Consider the following 19,244-nt stretch of genomic DNA (forward strand, 5'->3'; position numbering starts at 1 on the left):
AGCAATTAGTTTATAGGATTTTTATTGGGGACTTTTGTGCCCCAAATGGTACTTCAACCAGTTTTTATTGAAGAATAGAGTAGTTGTGGTAATAATGTATTTATTTATCTGGATTCGCTTATTTTCAGCTTTTGAGTTTTTAATCATTGCAGTGCATATTGAACAGATTATGTTTTGATTCTACAGTAGGCATATTTTTGAAAGCTGCCTAAATCTCTAGACCCATTCTGTACTACACTCCAAAGATAGGTTGAACCTCTGTGTTTCATCTTCATTACCTCCTCAGAATCCTTACTTGTGGCTGGCGTTGTCAGCATCTCTGACCTGTATGTCAGTAAAGCCTCTCTTACTTATTGGAATCAACACTAGGAAAGTCCTCAAAAGCCACAATGCTTAATTCTATACATGGTTCCAAAGAAATTAAGCAGGCGATAAACTGCAAGAAATAATCATTTTGCTTAGACTTTGTGTTTTACATTAATCAGAAGAAATAGGCCTCTCCAGCCCCTGGTTTGCAATAGGGGCCCTGGTGGCGCTGTGGTTAAGAGCTTGGCTACAAACCAAAAGGCCAGCAGTTCAAATCCACTCAGCCACTCCTTGGAAACTCCATGGGGCAGTTCTACTCTGTTCTGTAGGGTCCTTATGAATTGGCAATGGGTTTGGTTTGGTTTGGGTTTGGTTTGTAATAGTTGGGCAGGAATATGGGGCATTGAACTAGTTAATTAAATCTTCAACTATAGAATAAAATGTGAATTTTCCTAGTAATGAATGTGCCTAGTTCTACGTCACAGTCAAGGACTGGTTGAAAATTTTAACTTTAATTACAAATGTTTGAGGGTATGTGTATAGCTGCACTATTCAGCTTGCATAATGGAAAGTTGTGTGTTTACGCTTGAAATTTAAAAATATTCAGGAGGTCTTGTTGCCATTTATCATGTAGAGGTGTGAGAAGCAGATGCTAACTTGATGGTCTGCTTTTGAAGTGTTTTTCTTGTCCCAAATTTCCGCGCCTTCCCCTCCCTGCCTTTTTCCAATATTTACTACGTGTTCCTTCCACTGTAGTCCTTATTTCGTTTTCTTAGACCAATCAGAGAAAGAGAATGAATTTTAACTCAGACACAGAGTCGTAAGGATAGAAGTTTTCCTAGGTCAGGTATAAGAAGAATTCTGCTCCCTGAGGCACCTTCTCTGGATTCGTGGGAGGAGGCCCTGCTATACACTGCAGCTCCTTTTGGATGGCCACAGCCCCTGTGCCACATGGTGGCAGTCAAGTCCCACACTGGAAGCCTTGCCTGCACCCCCCCCCAACTCTGCTGCTTTCTCTCAGACACGCAGACACACTATGCTTCATATCAAAGTTGTTTGCAGACTTTCAAACAGGAATCCTCTTTAAAATTCTAAGTAACAGGATATTGTTTCAAAACAGCACTGCCTTTATGTAAATGTCCAACATATTAAATGTGTTGCTATGATTTTCATGTCTAGGCTGCCCCTCTGTGTGGCACTGCTTGTCCCTGTTCCCCTGAGTAAGCCTAAAATCAAGGAATTTGGCAAAAAAAGAGAAGCTCTCTCTGTGAGGCTGACAGGCTATGATTTTTGTTACCTGGGGAAGATGAATTTCAAGGAATTTTCTCTCACATCAATGGGAAAACGTAGTAGGAACACATGCATTTAGATTGTTTATTACCCCTAGAAGCTTAAAAAAAAAACGTGGGAGTACCTGTCCCCTCCTACCCCCCACTGCTCACTGTCAATTCTAGACCCGACTCTGTGTATACAGAAGGTACCACTCTGGCCCAGCCTACATTCTATCCCCAGTTCCATCTCTATTGCCTTCTAGCAGCAGCTCTTTTTATAATTTTCACCATTAATCACTATGTCTGCTATTGCTCTGAGCTCAATCTAGTTTAAATAAACTCGTCTGTGCTAAAGTAGCTAGGTTAACCACAGCAGGATAGTCAAGACCAGATGTGCTGTGTATTGTTATATTACAGTTCAGAATATAGTCACTTTAGGCTTGGGATGTGTCCATTTCCATTGCTATTTTAGAGAAGGTAAATGCCTCTTGACACTTAGCACTTTCACATTAAATTTATTAATAAGGAGGAAAATCTCTGGCCTTACATTAGTAAAACATAGACATTCTGGATGTTTATGCAGCTCACAGTCTATAGTAACAAAAGGGAGAATTGGTAGCAGATAATCTGAGAAGAGGTACAAATAAAAGAAGATGGATTTAAAAATTATCCAAGGATTGGTAGGAAGACTCCTGTCCACGGTTTTGTGGACATCATAGCCTTTGTTAACTTGAGTGTGTAGGCTGGTCCCCATGGATGGTAGCTACAAAATCAGGACCCCCGACAGCCACATCTAAGTAAGATCATGAATCTAAGTAAGCAGTGCTCACTGTAAGCATGTGATTGTCTCCTTTTGACCAAAAAGGAAGCCTATAAACACACAAGAATACAGGCTTTCTGATACAGCATTCAAGGATGTATCAAGTGTAAGTCTCAGAAGATAATCTTTCTTAATATCGTCATGCCTTGTATAGTCAACTCTTGCAAAAGTAGTTAATTACAAGGGAATTTAATATGCTGTTTGATTCTGTCGTTATAAAATAAAGAAGATTAGGTGTGAGTTAGGAGCCCTTGTGACCCTATAGTTAAGTGCTTGGCTGCTAACCGGGAGGTTGAAACCCACCTGCTGCTCCGTGAAAGAAAAGATTAGCTGATCTGCTCCTATAAAGTTGACAGCCTTTGAACTGCTATGGGCCAGTTCTACTCTCTCCTATAGGGTTGCTTTGAGTTGGAATTGACTTGATGGCACCCAAAAATAACAATGACAGGGTATGAGTTGAGGGTAAGACAGTCTCCAATTCTTGCTAATAGGGACAACTGGAATCAATATATTATTTGTGTGAAAGCAGAGAAGTCATGTTCCTATTTAATGTGAGAATAAGCAAAGCCAAGTCCTGCATTGATAGAAGGAGGTAAAAAGGACCATTTACTAAGGGCCTGATATATGATAAGCCCACAGTCTTATTTAATTCTCACAACAGCAACCATAAGGGAGATACCATCCCTATTTTATAGATGAGGATTTTAGGTAGGAAAACAACATGCTCACAGATATAGTCACAGATGGTAAGTAACAGAACAATAATTCAAACTTTAAAACCCCATTACCCTTACCCTGGAGTCAGTTCAACTCCTAGCAACCCTATAGGACAGAGTAGAACTGCCCCATAGTGTTTCCAAGGAGTGGCTGGTGGATTTGAACTGCCAACCTTTTGGTTAGCAGCCATAGCTCTTAACCACTGCACCACTAAGGCTCCAATTCAAACCTAGTTCTGAAACTCATCCAAAAGATTTTGGAGGGGGGGGGGGCTTGGAGAAACCTAGATTTTTAAATAGGATTTTTAAATGGCTTATGCAAGAAAATAATGTTCGTTATTATTATTATTTTTCAGTCACAAACATGCCAAAAAACAAAACAAAAAAACCGTTGCCGTTCAGTCAGTTCGGACTCATAGTGGCCCTGTAGGACAGAGTAGAACTGCCTCATAGGGTTTCCAAGGAGCAGCAGGTGGATTGTCTTTACCACTTCACCACAAGGGGTCCCAAACATGCTAAGTAATATGCAAAAGTTAAGCCGATCATTGTGATTCTTATTTCCTTGCAGGAAGCATCAACAGGATGAGGGCTGCTGTGAAATAACGGTTACCCCCTATGCGGTAGTCAATCCCTAGATTCTTTCAGTTGTCAGTAGAGGGTGCTGTACACCGTCTAGGTTTTGGCACATACGCATATATTTCTTATCCATCTCCTGCTTGCTTGTAATCATTACCTACATACAATGTAGTCAGATTGATCTTTTGCTTTTAGTGACGTTCTGGATGTGCTGAGTTTTAGATTTCTCTGAATTTGTAAGGCACTTTCAGTCTTATTGTACATAACTATAAGATGATAGGAGTACAGTACTCAGTGGCTGCTGTATGAAACAGAAAAATTTGAATGAACGTGTTTTTACAAATCTAACTGATCTTTTTATTTGTTAGGGACAGATTAAAAAAAAAGAAAACCCAACAGTTGTCATTGAGTAGATCCATACTCCTGGTAACCCCGTGTGTGTCAGAGCAGAACTGGATTTTCAACAGTTGTCATTGAGTAGATCCAAACCCCTGGTAACCCCGTGTGTGTCAGAGCAGAACTGGATTTTCAACAGTTGTCATTGAGTAGATCCATACTCCTGGTAACCTCGTGTGTGTCAGAGCAGAACTGGATTTTCAACAGTTGTCATTGAGTAGATCCATACTCCTGGTAACCCCGTGTGTGTCAGAGCAGAACTGGATTTTCAACAGTTGTCATTGAGTAGATCCAAACTCCTGGTAACCTCGTGGGTGTCAGAGCAGAACTGGATTTTCAGTGGCTGATATTTTGGAAGTAGGTCACCAGGCCTTTCTTCCAAGGTGCTTCTGGGTGGACTCAAACTTTACCCTTTCCATTAGCAGGAGAGCACATTAAGCGTTTGCACCACTGAGGATTGTGTTTAAGGAACAATCATCCAAGTAATGGGAGAGAGGATTTTTAAGTTTTCAGACTCCCTCCAGGTACTTACTCAACCTGGTCAAAATCGGCTCGATGGCAATGGGTTTGTTTGTTTGTTTGTTTTTAGTGTTATCGTATGTTTCCTAAATGGTTTTTAAAAAAGGAGCCTTTATTGGATACTATAACTGAGAAATCATAAATTATAAGCTGTATTAAAAAATGTAGAGAAGTTTATGTGCATGTGTGTATGTGTGTAGTAGAAGTATTTTAAACTCTGTTCATACAGAATAAGCACTGCGTGTTTATGAATTGAGTCGTAGGGAGTTAGGAAAGCAAAAGATCCGAAAACCGGGCAGGAACTTTATAATGAAATGTGTAGAGTAGAAATCAGAAGGTGATTAACTTATTGTAGTGTCTGCATTTTTGAGGAGTCTGTATTAGGAATGATTTAGGCTGCAAGTAACATAAGACCCAATTCAAAATGGGTTAAACAAGAAGGCGACGTCTTATCTCAGAAAACAAAAAGTTCAAAGATATGATCGGTCTAATAAAAAAAAAACCCACTGCTGTTGAGTCAATTCTGCCCCATAGCAACCCTATAGGACAGAACTGCCCCCTAGAGTTTCCAAAGAGCACCTGGTGGATTTGAACTGCTGACCTTTTGGTTAGCAGCGGTAGCTCTTAGCCACTATGCTACCAGAGTTCCCATGATCAGTCCAGAGTTAGTTAATTTGGAGGCTCAATCAAGTCATTGAGAAACCATTTTCTTTCCACATGTAACTCTGCGTTCCCTGGGGTCTTGGTATTTGTCCTCAGATCTGTCCCCTCAGGCTGGCAAGGTGCCTGCTGCAGCTCCAAGTATCTCTTACTCGGATTTCATTGAAAAGTCAAGAGAAAGAAGGTCTCTTATTACCCTCTAAGAACAAGAACCACCTTCCTACGAGCCCTGCTTACCCCCAGCCACCTTCCTTTGCTGTGCATCCTAGAGTAGTGTTACCATCCCATTCTAAAGTCAAGTGCTGACCAGGGGAGTGGAGTTATCATGATTGCCTTAGAATGACAAAGATTTACCCCTGAGGTTGGGGAGCCACCCAGCTTGTCTTCTGAGGCACACAGTCTTGGATGATTGAATAAAATCGGAGCTATATTGGCAAGAATTCTGTTAGCAATGAGTGTTGGTTAGGCAGACAATTGTCTCCTAAAAGGTAGAGGCACCCTGCTAGAAAATCGGATGGAGAAATTTGTCCTAGTTCTTGATTTCTGAGGCAAAGGAAAAATGCCAGCACTAAGATTTTTTAAAAAGACTTGAGTAATTTAAATCCTGTCAATGTACACATGATTAAAGACAATAAAACTATTTAGGTATAGATCTCACCTATAGTCATACCCTCTTTTTCAATTTCATGGGTTATTTCTTTATCTAATACGTACTTCCTTGCTTTGGGGTATGTGTGTTGTAGGGAGGAGATAGGAGAGAGCATTGGGGGCTGGAGGACAAGGTAACAGGTGTATTAGATAATCACTTTTTTTTTTTTTTCCTAGTTGAGTCTTGGGAATTATCAAGCTACTATTTATTGTTGTCACCCAAAATAAGGCTAGAGCCTGGTGCTACCACCTCCCCACCCATTAACTATGTAGAAAATTATGGATGTCCCCTCTAGAACACCACACATCTACCTATCTACCCCATGGCACGTTACAACCCTGGAAAGCCGGAGTAATTTGAACATGTGCAAGATGATGGCCCTTCTGGCTGGAGGCAACCTCATATGCGTAATTTTTAGCTCTCAGCTGCTTATGTAGAGCTGTGAAGGCTCATCCACTGCCTCCATGGGGCAGTTGTGCTTGTGTATAACGATGGTTTCCAGGATTTCCAGCTAACCAAAGCTTTCGTTTTGCCATTCTGCAGAGAGGTACAGAGCAGCTCCTCCAGCACCACAACCTCTGAGAGCCAAGATCCCTCTTCTGGGGACCCTGCAGTCAGTGCCCTCCAACAACAGCTGTTACTAATGGTGGCTCGGAGGACCCAGTCAGAAACCCCACGGGTACGTTCCAGAGTTGCTGTTTGTGGGTGTTTTACCTGACAGAGCTCATCAGTCTGGCCCTGAGTCATTGCGGTTGTGGATATATCACTGCATGGTGATCTACTGAATGAACGGGAAAAGAGGCCGTTTAGATAATAGGTACTCTTCAGTTGATACTAACTGGATTGCCACTGTCTTAATTGTGCTTACAAACACGTTGAAAATTCATTCACATTGATCCGTGGTTGCCATGTACAAATTTCACAACAACCCACTTGCACAGATCCCTCCTCATGGGCTAGGAAAATATCTGGATTTTTTTTTATTATGGCCTCATATAGTAAGCAGGAAACCCTGGTGGCGTAGTGGTTAAGCACTACAGCTGCTAACCAAAGGGTCAGCAGTTTGAATCCGCCAGGTGCTCCTTGGAAACTCTATGGGGCAGTTCTACTCTGTCCTACAGGGTCGCTATGAGTCGGAATCGACCCGACGGCACTGGGTTTGGTTTTTTTTTTTGGTTTTATATAGTAAGCATTCTATATAGTAAGCATTCAAAGATTCTTGAAGATAAATATTTGGCTTGGAGAGAGACTTTATTCTGGGGCAAATGACATTATCATCAAGGGGTCTAAAATCTGAAGTCTTCCATTATTTTACTGAGAGATACTGATGTCTGTTCACTTACTTCTCAAGCCTTAAATGAGACCTGACTCTGTGGCAGGCAGAGCAAAAGATTAAAGCAAAAGGTGATTCGGGAGGTCAGACAAATACCAGACTGTGCAATTAGTCTGTCCTGGTCATTTTGGAGAAAGGGAATGGGAAAGGCTCCTTAGAAGAAGGACTAGAGCTTAAAGAAAGGCGGGTTTCAGTTGGTGGAGACTGAGGAAGGTAGCTGGGATAACACCACTTTAAGGTGGAATTTCTTTATTGGTGTGTTTACCTTAACTTGTGGCTATGTTTGAATTCCCTCTAGAGAACTTCACCTTTGCAAAAATAATGTAGTTTCATATTTGTTTTTATGATTCCTTAACCCAAATTACTCCAGTATTATAATGGGTTGAAATGTATACGCTACTACTCAGATGTGCTAAAAATGTAGTGATCTCCTAACTGATGACAGGGTGCTGGATTCCTGCTGATGCGGCGGGTGAGGAGGCCTTACAAGTGCAGAGGAAGAGTAACTCAGCCCTTTTAGGCTTGAAGGAGTTTCTACGGGAACAATAATTAATTCAACAGTTAGATCCTATTAGGACTGTGTCTTCACTTTTACAGTATCTCGCTTCCCTCCTCCTTCTCAAGGCTCTGAATGCAGGGGCTTCTTCCTAAACTCATAGGTGGATGTGGAGGTGGGAGGGGTGCCTCTGGTAGCCAGAACTGCTCCACATGCCTTGGTTCAGCCTGGTCATGTGGCAGCTGGCTGGTGCCTGCAGAGGGTGGATGTCCTGCATGGTTTGGGTGTGGTGCCAAGCTCTGCCCCTGATGGCCAGAGACCTGTCTTTTGTCCCCAGCTCTGAGGACCCTACATTCTGACACTATTCTCCTCCACCCGCATCTCTGGATTCACCAGCCTTTTCTGGACCTCCTTGTCCTCCCTTGAGCCCAGGCCTCTGCTATGTTCTCTACACCACAGTGCCCTTGCCCATTCTGTGAGCTGTGCCGGGCCACCAACCCCACCAGCCCCAGCTGCAGTGGCTGGAGCACGTGTGCGGGCCTGCCAAATGAGAGTTTTCTCTGAGAAACTTGTCTTTTTCCCTGACATGGGCCTGGAGAAGCCCCAGGTCTCTGCCATCCTTCCTCCCTAGCACATCAGTGTTGAACCCCCAAGAAGGGGAAGGCTATAAACATATTGAGGTAGCTTGGAGGGACGTGAATGTCATTGATTCTATGAGTAGGGGAGCCACAGGGAAGCTAGGAACTTCAGAGATTCAAAATCAGAGATTTAATATCTCAAACATATCTTTGAGCAGAAAATAGAAAACAAGTAAAGACTGCAAGGATAAATCGTGCTACTCCTTATTTTACATTTACAGTTCTGTGAGTGGCAACCTGTCTGATTCCTGGTCGGTGCACCACTTGGACAGCCACCACCCGTCTGTCAGTGGAAGGTTGTGTGTTGCTATGATGCTGAACAGGTTTCAGTGGAGCTTCCAGACTAAGACTGACTAGGAAGAACGGCCTGGTGATCTGTGTCTGAAAATCAGCCAGGAAAACCCTATGGATCACAGCGATCTGATCCACAACCAACCATGGGGATGGTGCAGGACTGGGCAGTGTCTCGTTCCATTGTGCATGGGGTCACCATGTGTCTGGTGCCGACTCCACGGTAGCTAACTGTGGCAAAAAAAAACTAGTGGCAAGCCTAGGTTAATGAATGTATAAAAGGCTAAGTTCATGCGTAGTGTTTTGTTGTTAATCACTTAAACAAATTCATTAACCAGCTTCCATGTTTTTAACTTTCTTAATTTTAAGTAAAATTTAAAAAAGTTTTTTTTAAAGTTTTATACTATGTAGTTTTGTTGTTGTTTTTAGTTGTCCCCCAGGCAATTCCAACTCATGGTGACCCCATGTGTGCAGAGTAGAACTGCTCCATAGGGTTTTTAGGCCTGAGACCTTTCAGAAGCAGATTACCAAGCCTGTATTCCAAGTCTCCTCTGGGTGTGTTCGAACCTCCAACCTTCTGGCGAGTAGTCGAGTGTTTAACCATTTGTGCTGTCCTGTAACTCCCTATATAGGTTTAGAGGTGAAGAAATGAACGTTGCTATCCAGTCTAATATTTAGATTAAAAAAAAAAATTTTTTTTTTTTTTTTTAGATACTGGGTAATAATTATAAACATCTTATATCTGAAAAATTTCTTAGCTCTACTATTTACTTTCCCAAATTTAATTGTTATCACCAGGTAATTAAATTAGGTTTTGGCCATAAAAGTTGGTTTCCTGCTCGTTATTCATCAAATATTTACTGAAGGCTTACTGTGCCTTCAGCCTTGTGCTAGAGGTTGGGTATACAGTGGTGATAAGACTCAGTCCCTGACTTCAAGAAGTTTAATGACTGGTCAACACATTCAGCTATCTGTGACTGAGGCTACAATCAGAGTAGGCACTGAAGCTGTGGGGTATAGAAGATGCCCTGCCCAGAATCCAGGATGAACGAGGCTTCCTGAAGTGTGAAGGATGGATTAAAGTAGCCAGATCAAAGGAGGTTAGGCCATTGAGGCAGAGAAACAGCCTGGGCAAGGACAAAACTATTTAATTACTTCTCCCCATCCTCGCTCCCTCTCTTCTTCATAGCTGCTCGAGTGCAGCATGGATGTCCAATGGGAACATGCCCACGAGGTGGGCCAAGGCCAGTGAAGTGACTTGTCTGAAGTTCTTCCTTGGCACAAATAAAATGTGTGTGCATGGAAGGAAAGGGCCCTGTAAGGGGAGCCCCTGGCAGAGGTTGGTTACCTTCTTTTTATATTAGGCAAATGAATGGAGGAGGTTCTTTTTTGTCATCACAGCTGCAGAGCACAAAGGGAAAGACAAAGCTTGGGGGCCAATGGAGAATTGATGACATCTGTCCCCTGAGCTCAGTGGGCTTTCAGGGTCTTCGTATCCATGTTATAAACCGGTAGTTCTCTGTACTCAGTTTATCCATCATGTGCTTTCAGCCTCACTGGGCATATTCTGTAGACTCATTACCATGGCTTTTAAAATCTTCCGTAGTCCCATTATGTTACTTGGGCAAGTACTTAAGTAACCACCTTAAAATGTCTACTTGCTCACACTGCTGGTTGAGAGGCAGGCCTAGTCAGTTCAAAAGCAGCACTGGATCCGTGGGAGACACCATTCTTTGCTTCCATTTGCCTTTACCTGGTTCAGGGTGCAAATTCATCCAGCTTGTCTCACATTAAAAACTTACATGTGAAAGTACTTTGCGAACTCTAAATCTCTGTGTAAGTGCATGGTAGTGGCAGTATTATTATTATTATTATTATTATTATTATTATTATTATTATTATTATTATTATTATTAATAGGGATAGCCAAGCAATTCATTGGTCCCAAACTAATCTGAACTGGGGACAACTGGAAAGATTGGCATGGTTCTGCACTTGGCAGATTGTCATTCTAGGTTAATGTAAAGGGAGGGTTTACGTCACAATTTACTATCATTAAAGAATTAATGAGAAGAGGAGCTAGCACTTTTTACCCTACATATTTCCCTGTCATTAACATTTTTCGTCACAATGATGTGTTCATGAATTGCTTTTTTTTTCCATTTTTAAAAGGAAAAAACATATTCCTGGAACTCTGATTTGCATATGGCGCTATACATATTTTATTAAATAGTCCCTGTCCATAAAAATATTGACATTTACTAGCACATGAACCAAATGAAATAGCAATTATATAGATGAAAAGATGTATCCTCAGTTGTAATCCATTAACATATGTATTGGTCATTATATGTATTCATTTATTTGAAAGTATAGCTAGGCTTAAAAAAAGAAAAATGAGTATCATTTATCATGTTCAGAAGTTTATTTTTTTAAAAATACGTTTATAGCCTACATGATTTGTTATACATTCTGGCTGCTAACAAAAGCCTCTATTATAGTAATACCCTATGTGTATCTTTTTACTTTTTATCCTTCGAAGAGTTGAACATGTCTAGGTTCAACTAGCTCTCCAGTAACTTAGACTGAACACTAGTTGTGAGCAAGGCACTGTGCTAGGCACTTTCACAGATGCTGCCACATGACTTTTACAGCATGTCTTAGAGGTCAGGTCCTGGTACTTGGTGTATTGGTGAGCCCTGACCCAGTGTTCCTTTCTCTTTGTCCTTTGGTCGCTGTTGGGATCTCCTCCAGTTGCTTGCCTCCTCAGCAGCCACTGCTGTGATTTCTCATGAGTCCACTTCCGACACCTAGCAGAGTCACTGCCCACCTCCACCTCTCCAGCACTGGGCTTGGTAGCTTTTAGGAGTAGCGCATGGTGCTCCAAAGCACTATTTTTTATACTGCATTTTCTTCACTCTTTTACCCCTTCTCTCTTCCTGCTGACTTTTCAGGTAAAAACCACACTGGCCATGCCGAGAACTTTTAACAATTTTCAAGACCCCTCAAAAAGGAGGTATGGTACTGTCTCCTTATGCCATACCATGCACGGTGTACCTGCTCCAGCTTTGTGCCTCTTCCATCTTTGAGGAGATTCTGTAGAGCTGGTCTTTTACTCTCCTCCACGTGATAGGCACTCATATCTATTTTAGCTTTTGTTAGGTACAGCTCATTCTCAAAGTCATAAATCTGACTTTAAAATTATTTTAAAGAACATATTGTTTGTGATCCATTATTCCCCATCCTAATTATTTTTTCCAGTGTCCATCATCTGATGTTTTCCTTTTTAGTTTTGTGTTTTTAATTTGTCCTTTTAAATTGAGCTCGTATGTGTTGTCTTTTGAAAGCTAATTGCTTTGAAGGTGGCCTTCACTTGACCAATGAGCGCTGCCCAATGTGTGGCTTCGCCTGGGCTCCCTTGAGTGAGATACAGGGCCTCTGTTTCTCATATTTTTAATGGGGAAAATAATATCTACTTGGAAGAGTAGTTTTGAGGAATACAGATAATATATGACATATTTGTGCATTTAATAATTAGTAGCAATTATTAGTGTCATCAGAATTCTTTTAGTCATCTGGAACGCTTGAAGGTGACGTTATTTTAGACAGTAGAATTTTCCAAGTAGCTTCAGGGGAAATTGTCCTTCACATTCTTAGTTTTTTGTTTTTTTTTTTATTTCACCAAAAATACTTTGAAATAAATATTTCTGAAATACACTTCTCTGCCTTCTTAAACAGAATATACGGCTCACAATTTGTTATTCTAGATAATTCAGGTTCATTGAATGAACCTCGCATGCTATGTTGTAAATACAGATCAATATGGGAGTGTGAGAAAATGCAATCATCCTGTGTTCTTAAGCCCTCCTCGCCCACGTTTCCTGATGTCCTTCTCATAACGGTAGATAAAACTTGCAGGTCTGAAGGCCTGACTTAGTGGCCAATGTAACATGGCTGTTCTTTGGCAAGGCTTAATGAATGAATCACGGACAGAACAGCCTTTTTGTCAGTTTGTTCATGCATCCACTTTTTCAGCATTTAGGCTACTCACAATTAAATACTAAAGTCAGAGATAGGAAATTCCTTCTCACTCTCCATTGTGGGTCCTCACCCCTACCAGTGCCTTAATTGTTGATGCTCCCCAGAACCCTTTACTCTGTATTCTCTCCAGGGACATTAATTCCACACACTTCTGTGGCTCACTTCTCTGTCCCTTTCTCTCAACATAGATGTGTTTGTACTTGCATATGTGTGTGTATCACTGTATTATCATTGCTAGTTTGCTTGTCTAGTCCCCAGAAATTTCTAAACCCCTTTAAGGTAGGAATTCTGTCCCATTAGATTTTGAATTCTTAGCATTTTAAAATCTGTATGATAAAGTTTGCTGAATGAATGAATAAATGAATGTTATTAAGATGATGAGAAAAATCTGAATTTTGTACCAGAAGGCAGGCTAAGAATCATTGCTGTAATTCACCAAAATATTTAGCTCAGAGTTTCCTTGGTGTCTAAAGCAAAAAATGAAATTCTCTGAACCTTATATTCCCATCAAGGAAATTGAATCATTTTTTTCTTCGCACACATTTCTGGGAAGATTTTTTTCAAACATGAATTTTTATTTAAGCAGCAAGAAACAGCACAGCATGCCAAGATCTTTAGTAGGTTTTACAAAAGATGTAGATATAGTCTTCATGTGATTTTTTTTTTTTTTTGAGTACTGACCTCCCCTGACAGCTAAGAGCCTAATCTTAAACCTTAATTTAAGGAGGATTCTATCTCCCAAGTGTATTTTTACTATTCAGAAGAATGTTGTCATCTTCACTGTGGCTTACCTTTGACCTGTTTATGCATCACATACGAATTCCCCCATCACAAGTACAGCAGACCATTGGCTGCCTGGTGCTCATATTTCTTACTTGCACTCTGTCCATGGAACATAAAGGAAAGGGGTCCCTTTTGGGGGAGATGGTTTACTATGAACCACAAATTCATCATCATTAAAAGAAGATGTTTCTGCTGAGATGACAGCAGGCCAGTTTCCACTAAACTCTTTTTATGTTTGAATAGAATTCCAGACACAGGCAGCACTTACAATCTCAACTTTCCTGTAATGATCCGGCCATAAGTCCTGTATTTTGCCTTCAGTGGATCAATTTGCCCTTGAAATGACTTTCGCATTAATATTTTGTGTTCTGTAAAACTCCGTGTTCCATAAGCTGAACCAATGCGTTAGCATCTGAGAGCAGAGAGATGGTAAAAATCTCCTTTTTCACAGACTTTCGCAGTAGTCTTCCAATAAAGCAGGTCTGCTGCTCTCCTGATGCCAGGAATCTTGACACCAGTGACTTTCACTGAATTAGAAAAACAAGTTATGTAGTCTGTCCATGGGTACCCTTCTGCTTTATAAACCAAAGAGAAACATGTGATACTTTTACAACACATCACCGTACCCCAGCTGTAGTTCTACGCCATTCTCATCCCGTCTCTTTCCTTTGCCTTTCTTCTTTTTGATCTCCTCTTTCTTATGTTTGTCAGCCTAAGCAAATTCGAGTCTACCTAAAATCATGTTTGGTTAAATATACTTCAGATGTGTAAAGAGATAAAACAAAGGATTGAAAATATAAATAAGATGCAAAAGACCACATAATGACTGAGCAGATCGGAAAAAACATCAAGTAGGACTTCTAGAAACTAAAAAAGTAATAATGAAAATAAAGTCTCAAAGGATTTGGCAGGAAATTTGGTGCATGAAAATAGATATTTGGTGAATTGGAAGTTCAGTCTGAAGAGATTATTTAGATGTGGTACAGAGAGACAAAGAGCTGAAAGTATGAAAGGAAGGTTAGGAGGCATGGGGGCAGAATGAGGGGGGCTAACATGCTCCTCATTAGAGTTCCAGAAGGAGGTGAAAGAAGGAATAGGGTAGCAAAAATAACGAAAATGTAAAGGCTCAGATTATCCACAGTTATAGTCAAAGCTGGGCTGGTAAGCTAGTGAGGAAAGAATGACGGCTGAATAAGTGGAACTGGGTTAAGTTTTCTTTATGGGGAAGAAGATGGACTCAATCTCACATCATGTGAAAAAAAAATTCCTTGTAGGTTAACAACTTAGATGCGAAAGGCAAAACTATACAACCGTAAGAAAGATAATGTAATCAAATGCCTTTACAACCTTGGCGTACAAAGGAATTTTTAAACAAGGCATAAAAGTACAAAACCTTTGCATATTATAGAAAAAGATGGATAAATTATATTTCATTTAAATTAAGAATTTCTGTTTGTCAGTAACACCACAGAAGAAGTGAAGAGACAAGCCGCAAATTGGGAAAAAATGTGTGTATGCATATGTGTATACACACGCACATATACATGTATACATACATATACATATGTCTAAATACACATGTATACACACACACGCACACACACAAACTAATGAAAGACAAGCAACCAAATAAGTAGGCAAATGATTTCATGAAGAAAAAAAAAATGAAAAAAGATGCTCAGCCTCATAAATAGTCAAGGAAATGCAAATTAGAATCAAAATGAAATAATGTTTTATACTTTTACCAAATTACCCAAAATTAAGAAGTGGCCTGACACTATCACATGTTGGTGAGAATGTGGAGCAATGCAGCATTTACATGCTGTTGGTGCAAGTGCAAGCTGATAGAATCACTTTAGAAAACAATTTGTTGTTATCTGGCAAATTGAACATTTCCATACCCAGCAATTTCAGTTCTGGTAAATTTGTACATTTTCTAGAAAACTCAAACAATTTTTTCCCAGTAAAGTTGAACATTTGCATTCCTAGAAATCCCAGTCCTAGGTGTATGTTCAGAAACCCTGGTGGCGTAGTGGTTAAGACTTACGGCTGCTAACCAAAAGGTTGGTAGTTCAAATCCACCAGGTGCTCCTTGCAAACCATGTGGAACAGTCCTAGAGGGTCACTAGGAGTCAGAATCGACTTGATGGCAATGATAAAGGTGTATTTTTAGAGAAATTCTTGTACATATGCACCAGGAGACATGTCCAAGAATGTTCATGGCAGCATAATAGCAAAATAATTGAAAAAATATAAATGTTCAACAATAAGCAATAGTAAAATAGATAAGTAAATCATAGTATATCTATATAATGGAATATATATAGCAGCAAAAAATGATGAAGTTACCTCTACAAAACAAGACATGGATTGGTCTCAGGAATAGAACATTGAGTAGGGGGAAAAAAAGGTTGCAAAAGGATGTACATTGTGATTTCATATCTATAAAGTTCAAAAATATATAAAACTAAACAATTTAGGATTTGTGGATTAAAAAAAAACAAACCAAACCTGTTGCCATCGAGTTGACCCTGACTCGTAGTGACCCTATAGGACAGAGTAGAACTGCCCCATAGAGTTTCTAAGGAGCACCTGGTGGATTTGAACTGCTGACCTTCCGGTTAGCAGATGTGACTCTTAACCACTGTACCACCAGGGTAAAAGCATATAAAATAAAGAAGAAAAGGAAGGAAATGATAAAAATTTTAGGACAGTGGTTATCTCTGAAGGGAAGAGGAAAAGGGCAACGGCCTGTAGGGAACTTCAAAGCTAGTGGTAATGTTCTTTGTCTTAAATGGGTTTCATTGAATTGTTTTTCTTGACACTTTACACACATTAAAAAAAATGCATTTGTGTCCACTCAATATTTAATAAAAATATATTAAAAAAAAATGCCTATGAGCACTCACTGTAGAGAATAATACCTGTAGGCACCTCAGAGTCCTGTGCCTTTGCCAATTGCTGCTGTGTGAACACTGATGTGATGTGAAGCTGACTCAGCGAGGAAGCGTTTAGATGCACGAATTTTTTTTTTTTTAGAGACTATTTCAGAGCTCAAGGAAGAAAAGTAGCACATTTTTGAAAAACGCCTTAACAGAAGTTAATATGAAATAAATATATTTAAAGAGGGTAATCTGTAGTTTTTATTCCTCAGTGACTGATAAATTCCTTGCAAGCCTAGTCTCTGGGAATGCCGTCATAATAGTTTGTATTAACCCCTTGCGTATTAAATACGGGCATACGATGTCAGAGGGGTAGACTTTAATTTTTCCCCTGGTAAGTTTTCTTTCCCCCTTTCTGCCCTCGGTGTTTGGTGTTTGTGCTCTTGCAGATCCCCGTGGATTTGCTCATCCTGGTCTGTGTCACCTCAGCTGGTCAGACGTAACATTTAGCTCCTTTAGTGTACGCAGTCCTTGGCTCTACTGTAAATCGAGCATCTGGTTAGAGTCTGTGAATTTTACGTTATCTCAGGGCTATTTTCTCAAGGCTTTATGATGCCGGGGACTGAGTCGTCCATATTTTTTGTTGTATTGCTATTAGCAACCTTGTACCAAGCTGAGGAGTCACTCATCAAACATTTGTTAAATGAATCAATGGAAATAGATTTTTTCATTTGAAGACCGAATTATTCTCCATTGGATTAGAGATGAATTTGGACTTAAAACGTCTTTAATCTAGGGTTAATATTCCCCATGTTTCTGTTTTAATGGTTTAGATTTTTTTTCTATAAATACATCAGTTTTCTTATAGCAGCCCTCCCCACTGACCTAGATATTGTCGATGAAATTTTTTTTAGTCTTAATGAACTTTGAATATTTCTGTCAACGTTACATTAAAAATATACTTTCCAAAAAATTAAGTCGTTAAGATCTTTTGTTGAATTCTTAAGAATTATGTGTCAGGCAGTTTCTTGGTCCTAATTAAAAGTAGTATCTTGAGATGAGGGGCATGATTTTAATGGTACATTGTAAAGGATTTGAAATGTGTTGGGGAAAAATACCTTTTTAAAAATCCTCTTTCTTTTCTCAGAGTATACATATTTTATGAAATATGTTGGTTTACATTTCTGAATTTGAACATCTGCATTGTGTATTTTTGAATTATGATGTGTACTTACGACAATGACATGTCAATGTGAACCCTTTCGCTGTTGTTTCTTTTGGTATCTAAAAGCATCGGAGTCAGGACCTGGAAGACTCGTCATGCTCTTCGACACAAGGAAAATTTAACCGAGAGCAGTTTTACAAGTTAATCATTTTTCCTGGCAAGTGGATTAAAGTCTGGTATGATCGACTCACCTTGTTGGCATTACTGGATCGGTAAGCCACTGAGCATGCAAACGTACAACTGAAAGAAACAGTGGGGGCATGGTAACACACACGTGCATATTTGTAAAAAGATTATTACCACTTGCTGAGGTTCCTCAGAAGGCTCACCAAGTGTGGCTGTCTTGTGCTGCAAACCCAAATCAGTAAGATCCTGAAAACTTAAAAACACAGCACTTTAGCAATTAAAATGGGTGGTACGAGAATTAAGCAACATGATTTAGATTTAAGGTTAGCTTTTGGGACAATATTATGCTTTGGCCTACTCTCAGCTTACTGCATGGGTAAGATATTTTTGTAGGAAAGCTTGAGACTCCCATAATGGAGCCAAGGGCCTGAGCAGACTGGGTGTCAGCTTGGGCAGAGGGGGGAAGATGAAGTGGGGTGATTCCTAGCTGTTCCCTGGACAGTGTGAATTCTGACTTTTCACTCCTGCCTGATGTGCACTGGTTTGGAATGTTAAAGAAAACCTTTAAACCCTTTTACTCTTTCTTACCTCCACTTATCATCCTTTCTCAAGATGAAATGTTGTGGGGATGGAGATGTGGCTGCTGGGTGGGAGGGGGGTTAAAGTTTTATAAGGCGTGATAGCGGTGTGGCTAGTCTGGGACTTCCCATTTCTATCGTCCCCTACCTGAAGCTGTGCAAAGGACAATATTATGATCTTCGAGGACTGTGTAATTCTGACTGGAGTCTTGGTTTTAAAATCCAAGATGCTGTTACTCACGCTGTCATCAACAGATGCTGACTGCTTGCAGTTAAATGCCAGCCAGTGGGACAGTGAAAAGACTGGTGCCTGCTTGCTGCCGCTGGTCCCTCAGTGACTACTTGTTACAGTAATGCCTTAAATGGTGCGATCACATACTAAAAACGATAGTCATGCAAAATTACAACAGTAAATTTCAGGACCCACAAGTCAGGAAATGGAGTTATAATATCCTTCTAACAATGCTATGTTGCCCCAGGGGCACACACTTAAGACAAACATTTAACACTTAACTCGTAATCCCAGATAATATATTCTGTTAGTAGGGGCATTTTTGGGGAAATATTAATATTTTTTCCCTGTTAAAAAAGAATTATTGGAAGCTGGAGTAGCTTACATTGATCTCTTATATTAAAATCAAATATTTCTGTAGTTTTCTAAATTTCTTATGTTACAATCCATTCAGTGACAAAGCTTAACTGAAAATCCAATTAAGTGTAGACAAGAATGACCAAGAAGGTTATTGCAGTTTTTTTAAAGTTTATAGTTTTAATCAATTTGTTACAAATTTGTGTTCAGGGAGGACGTTAGAGGCAGCACAGCCTGCCTTAGCCATTGATCTCTCGTCTGGGAGGTCAGACCTTTGGGTTCAAATCCAGTCCCTGCTTTCAACTGGTGCTGTGAGCTTAAGATGGCTCAGAAGCCTCTTTGTGCCTCA

At 40.1% G+C, this 19,244-nt stretch overlaps 1 protein-coding gene across 2 annotated transcripts in view; it reads left to right on the top strand.

The window, feature by feature from the left end:
- PCNX2 (pecanex 2) overlaps positions 1-19,244 on the top strand; it is a 360,390-nt gene that overhangs the window by 58,492 nt on the left and 282,654 nt on the right. For both annotated transcript variants that reach the window (XM_049868166.1, XM_049868167.1), the window contains exons 9-10: positions 6,457-6,592; positions 17,669-17,814. In XM_049868166.1, the coding sequence (XP_049724123.1) occupies positions 6,457-6,592; positions 17,669-17,814 (282 nt within the window). The remainder of the gene's footprint in view (positions 1-6,456; positions 6,593-17,668; positions 17,815-19,244) is intronic.

The sequence above is a fragment of the Elephas maximus genome, chromosome 24, assembly GCF_024166365.1.
Source record: "Elephas maximus indicus isolate mEleMax1 chromosome 24, mEleMax1 primary haplotype, whole genome shotgun sequence".
Taxonomy (NCBI): Eukaryota; Metazoa; Chordata; class Mammalia; order Proboscidea; family Elephantidae; genus Elephas; species Elephas maximus.